Here is a 6,337-nt window from a genome sequence, read left to right as displayed (position 1 = left end):
ATGATGCACAATTTGTCCCACATTGTTTAGATATATACATAATGACAATATGATTTTTATTCACCTAAAATCTCGTGGATTCCAAACATAAAGCTATAAATGTTTAGTCCTAAAGCGGATAGTATTATATCATTTCGAAAAGATAGATGGGGAGGTTTGTTAACCTAATAATTCATCACGTGGACTATTGAAAACTAAAAGCAATATGGAAACTATGAGTACTAAAACAGAGAACATTGAAAGGTATGAAAACTAGTTTCATATTCATAATCATCTTCCAAAAAGTCAACAAACATAATTAACCTTTTGAAGTATACCCATTATGGAATGAGTAAATTGAGCTTCCTGACTCGAAGCATAATGGGGATTTTGATCTTATTCAACTACATCTATACAAGCCATGCAAGATGAGAAACAAGAACAACAAACTTATTTTCTCACTCCCAAATGAAACTACATGATGAACCAAAAAGTTTGAAGTTTTCATACCTTTTTATTCAAGTTGAAGCGATAGGAGAAGCAGAGATCTCTCAACCAAAGTGGAAGCCAAGAAAGCAAGGATAACCAGCCACTCAAATGCCCCAAAACAATTTGCCTTGGCGGCTTCTTCCTCAGCACTTTCTTCACAACTTCTCTTGCAAAAACCCCTGCATCAGTTGATTTCCCACTCTGTGATGCATTTGCCCTCTCTTCTATACTTTCTTTAAATTTCTTGTAAAGCTTCCATTCTTGACTTCTCACATTCTCAACTGTCGCACTCCCGAAATTCGACCTTATAGCTCCAGGCATCACCATCACTACGTTGATACCAAACGGCCTCAGCTCGAGCCGCAGCGCGTGCGACATAGCATGGACAGCTGCCTTGCTAGCACAATACGACCCTGCCCACGGTGTTGGCACGTTCCCTACAATGCTACCGACATTGACAATGACTCCGCTGCAGCGAGAAGCCATATGGGGTACCACTTGCTGCACCATCCTCAGCTGGCCAAGTGTATTGACTTCCCAAGCTTTCCTCACAGCCTGCAACGGAAGCTCAGCAAGCGGGCCGCTGCTGCCGATCCCGGCATTGTTTACCAAGATATCAATGCGGCCATGCTTTGAAATTATGGTCTCTACGGCTTTTGCTACACTTTCATCAGATGTCACGTCGAGTTCAAGCGTTTGGACTCTGTGGGGACTTCCGTCCAACAATTGGTGGGCACGTTGAGGAAGGTCAGTGGCGAAGACAATGCAGCCCTGTTCGGCAAATGCTTTGCAATATTCGTAGCCAATGCCGCCTTTGGCGCAGCCAGTGATTAGAACTACGATTGAATTGTCCATAGCTTTGAGCGTTTGCGGCGGCGCTGATGGCGGTCGTTGTTGATGGTAATTTGTAAAAGAGGGTGCTCAGGATATGCTCTGCAGCATATGCTTTGATATAAACTAATATCGGACGGCAAATCCAAGAACTACATTCCAATGGAATCCCGACATTTAAAGATAAGGTTAAGCTCTTCAAGCCCTTGCAATCACTCAAAGAAGAAAGACTTGGGGAAAAAAAAGACTTTCTTAAATGAATTTAAAGTTTGGATCGCAGATATTGTTACATGATATGTATTAAGATTTAAATGTATGAAATAATTTATTTGAATATGTAGTATAATTAATGTCTTATTTAAATATATCTATCATGATAAAGATGAACATAGATAACAGGCTACCGCGGTCTATGGTAAATAGATATTGAAATTTTATTTTATTTATAATATTTTAATTCATTTTCCTATATTTGCGGCTCTTAATTAAAGGTAAGAAAACAAGTAATATAGTCCTACATTAAATTTAGCATTATTTAAGGATAACTGTTTTAAATGATAAAATGCTGAAAATATTTTGAAACATAACAAAATGTCAAAATGTCACAGTCTATCATGATAGATCACAATATACCGCGATAGACTTCTATCACTTAGCGATAGACCACGATAGACTTCGAGTAATTATTATAAATGATAAATACTGAAAAATATTTTCAAGTATAGTAAAATATCACTGTCTCTCAGAGCTAAACCGGTGATAGAAATCTATCGCGGTCTATCATAGTCTAGCACTAATAAACAATGACATTTTTGCTATATTTGTAAATAAATTAGCTCATTTTTCTTTATTTAAAAGATCCCATTATTTAATGTATTGTCATATTAATTAAGTATTTAATCACTTTAAAATAAAAGTAAATGAATATTTTTATATTAGCATTAATTAAACATTTATCTAATTAACTAAATATAAATGAATTAGAATATTAATAATTAATAATAATTTTTCATATTAAATTGTTAAGATTACATAAAATATTAATGGTAAATTTAGTAGTTAATACTTAACCATGCTATATTTTTATTTAACATTTGATTAAAATTAACAGCAATGGTTAATCGATATTAGATTATTAGCTAATAATTAATCATGCTATATTTTTATTTTTCATACTCTAGGTATAAAAATATTACATATATAGAGGATATCAAAAAACATAGATCAATTTTAAAGTTTTTTGGATAATAACATCTTGGATTTTAACAAGTGAAATCTTGTGAAACAAATATATTAAATGTCTAATTGAAATCTCATAGCAAAATTTGTAAAACAAACGTGTCCTAAGTCATAATTTTCTTTGACAATCGTACATATATTTACTTTAATCGTCTTTTTTGTAAAACTGACATTTGAAGAATTGCACAAGCTTGAGAATCAATGCATGGATAATTTTCAAAGGTCATTATAACATAAAGTCTAAATTGATTGGCTTATGAAAAATTAGGATTTCAATTAATTGACTGAAATCATAAATTTCACATGATATTAGCTAAACAAAATCCGGTAGAAAGTGTATGGACTTGTTTGGATTGACTAGAGAAAAATATGTTTCTTAAAAAAAAAATCATTTTTATGTAAACTATTTTGAGGGAAAAAAAATTTAAAATGAACTTTGAAAGTATTTCAAAAGCTATTTCGAGTAATCGTCAAACAATTCAATATTTTTCTAAAATGACTAATTTTCAAAATTAATCCAAACACACCATATATTGACACACTTACAAAAATTTAGGGTTTAAATTAATACAATTATTAGTTCATGATTTACTTGATACAAACCACAAGTTTAGGAATATAAATTAATATTTTCTGAAGAGAACAACAATAAATATATGTTTTAAAAAATGTTGTCACTTCAAAGGGAAGGTATCAACAAAGACACATGACATTGTTTGTGAACCATACATGTTGTCATCTTTATTCTTTCAACTTCATTCTCTCAATTTTTTGTTCTATAATTTATAGTTTTTTTTTCTAGTCCTAACCCCCAAATGGTTCACATAAACAAAATTTCGAGAGTTAAAATAAAAATTTTCAAAGTTTGGGATATAATTGAAACAAATTTTATAATTAAAGAATATATTTTTGATAACTAACATAAAATTTGACTAATAATTCAAGTGTTTTATTAAGATCAAGTACATAATAAAAAACTGGAGAAAACAAGCATAAATTTTAAAAACAAAGAAGTAATAAACAAAATTATTATCAAGCAAGTGAAAATTTAACTCATGTCATTGGGGTTATTAGTTAAGATATTTAAATTCAATAGGATCCATTTTGGTGGGGTAAAATGTGATCCAAAATAATATATTTTAGTCCACGTATTTTTAATAAATCTTAAATTTAGTCCCTCAAAATTAATTTTATCGAAATTGATCAAATAATCATAATAATTTTTCTCCAAGAAAATGCAACATGTAAATATGTTTTCAAATTTTATAGTAAAAATGTTAATAGAAAATTAAAAAAAAAAAAAAAAATTCAACGATAAATTAGCAATAGGGATTAAATTTAAGATCTATTAAAAGTAGGCGGACTAAAGTTCGATAACTGAAAATACATAGACTAAAATTAACAAACTTCAAAATGATGTTTTAACAATCCATGATTTTCAATTGACGACATGAGTTTTCATGTTTCCTTCATTTATCAGCTTTACGAGCATACTTAAATTTTCTTTATCAGTTTTAGTACAGATGATGATCAAATCTCCAACCTTAAAGGGGGAGTATGTCAAATTACGCTAACTTACTTTGGTTGGAAGGATAAAAACTTGTTGCTCTTTATATTATGCTTTAAGAAAAAGAGCAAAACTTAGGTGCAGGCTCGCTAAACCCTGATCTTTCAATCGAGCTATGTGAGTTTATTCTTATGGTGCCACGTGGCAATCATTTTATTTTTTATTCTCTTTTATCTTCTTGGTTCTTTCAAGTTCATCTCCCTCATTTCTTAGTTTCTTTTCTTCATGTTTTTTTTTCCTTCAAAATTTAGTTTCTTGCTCCAAATCTCAAAGCTTCATTCCCATGGTTGGCCCCTCTTCTTCACCATAAATTTGCAAATTGAAAAAAGTATGGATTGTTGCTGCAACAACTTTAATTGCTACCAACATATTTGGTAAATGAAGGAGTTGGTTGAGCATTACATTGAGTTAGGACCAAGTCGTTATCATATCCAAAATTTATTACTACTTTATTATCCATAACTAACTAATTAATTTTTTTACTTCAAATTAATTAACTATAACTGCTATGGACAATGGATTGAGTTATGAAGTTATTATATCTAAAGTTATCAGGTAAAATTAAAATATAAAAGCATATATGTTAGAGAATATCAAACCCTAACGAATTTACATTATCTCCTTCAAACATTTTTTCTCACTCTAACGCCTAAGTTACAAGATTAATTGTTTATCATAATAGAACCGATTAAGGACTATAAACATTTTTGTACGAGAGTAGTATAAACATTCAGATATGATTAATTAATCAAAAATAATAATTTATGTGAGAGTTAATACCTATGTTTGAGTCCATTTTCAAAAAGTATATTATCATAATCTATCATTTTACAATTCATTTCACTTATCAACTTTGTTGGATAAGTTTGCAATTGAGGCTTAACTTTGCTCTACAAGAACCTTCATCAATTTTAAAACTAATGTTTTTTTTTTGGAATAGATTAATAGGGAAATTATTTTATATGGGAAATAAGGAGAATTATTTTCAAATATGGAAAATTTGGTAAACCTATTACAAATATAGCAAATTCGTTTGAATTTATAAAAATTTTCCATTATGTCCTTCCTTATTTAAAAAATGAATACGCCTGATTTCTTCCCAATAAAAATCAACATATAAAAGGACCACAAGAAATATGAACATGAAAAATAGAGACTATAAGCAGACTTGACTTCAGTACACAAGAGTTCTTTCATTTTCCTAAATTTCCAAGTGCCTTACAAAACAAATTAAAATCTCTTTAACAAACTACTTTGTACTTCTTTCCACAGTCAAATAGTGAACAGAGAAACTTGTAAGAAAATTAAACCAGTACCTTTGAGACAATGTTAAAGTCGAAGCTAGGAAGAAGTCGACGAAGAACTCCACGAGGCACAACATGCAACTTGGACATGTGCAAGCGCCCTCTCGCGATCCTGAATTTCAAGAAGGTGTGAAATATATTCGACTTCAATCGTTGACGACCGAGAAGTGGAAAAGGCAGTGAATATTGAAATGAAGATAAGGAAAGTGGAAGAAACCACTGCCCTGAAAGAAATTATGGCGACCTCGGTATCAATTGTTGTACCGATTGCTCCTCAAGGTTAGCAAGCATCCAAATTCAAGCATGTACTCACCGGAAGATGGATTGGAATCAAGGGGAAAATGATGCTCAAAACAGAACGGAACAAAGGACAGGTAGATGAGAGTGCAAAAAACAATATTGGAAAATCCTGATTTTTCATATCGGTGTTCCTTGGTTTTTAAAGAAGAAGTTAATCAGAACGGCTAGGGTTGAATAGTCACAATGGGAAGAAAAATAGTCACAAGAAATAAATCATAAACGAGAATAAATGTTTAAGCTTTAGGTTGAAAAAAATAAAATAGATAAGTAATAAATAATTATTTCTTTTTCGCGCAAGCGCGGTTACCTAAACCCGCTCATCTTATCAGACGAATGACGGTAGTAGCATGCGCGTGTTGAAAAGGTTATACTTCTACCACCACCACCACACTTTAGAGTTACCTCTAGCATGCCTTTTATATCTTTAAGACACTGCTTAATTCTCCAATGTGAGATTCTTTTTACTTTTGCTATGGGCGTAAGCCCAAGAATCGATTCCAACGATTCCCCACAAATGACTGTTATAGAAAGATTAAAATAAAATAAAATATTTGAAGAAAATGATCTGAGCAAAGTTAGGAGATAAAACTTAAACACTAATATCTAACGATTTGAATTGATGCATAGT

The 6,337-nt window shown here is 31.2% G+C and overlaps 1 protein-coding gene across 1 annotated transcript; it reads right to left on the bottom strand.

Moving 5' to 3' along the window:
• Positions 1-236: 236 nt before the first annotated feature.
• LOC120088796 (short-chain dehydrogenase PC-15-like) lies at positions 237-5,820 on the bottom strand. Its single transcript, XM_039046236.2, has 2 exons — positions 5,422-5,820; positions 237-1,451 (listed from the first exon to the last, which is right to left on the bottom strand). Exon 2 carries the CDS (start codon positions 1,321-1,323, stop codon positions 484-486), a length of 840 nt encoding a protein of 279 aa, XP_038902164.1. The 5' UTR covers positions 1,324-1,451; positions 5,422-5,820; the 3' UTR covers positions 237-483.
• Positions 5,821-6,337: the final 517 nt, after the last annotated feature.

The sequence above is a fragment of the Benincasa hispida genome, chromosome 10, assembly GCF_027475165.1.
Source record: "Benincasa hispida cultivar pf3 chromosome 10, pf3_genome.v1.1, whole genome shotgun sequence".
In the NCBI taxonomy this organism is placed as follows: domain Eukaryota; kingdom Viridiplantae; phylum Streptophyta; class Magnoliopsida; order Cucurbitales; family Cucurbitaceae; genus Benincasa; species Benincasa hispida.
The sequence above is the reverse complement of the archived record's forward strand: the minus strand, read 5'-3'. Positions and strand labels throughout refer to the sequence as shown.

Bases quoted from the DNA above. Each gene is read 5' to 3' on its own strand.
- LOC120088796 (XM_039046236.2), bottom strand. From the start codon at position 1,323: ATGGACAATTCAATCGTAGTTCTAATCACTGGCTGCGCCAAAGGCGGC.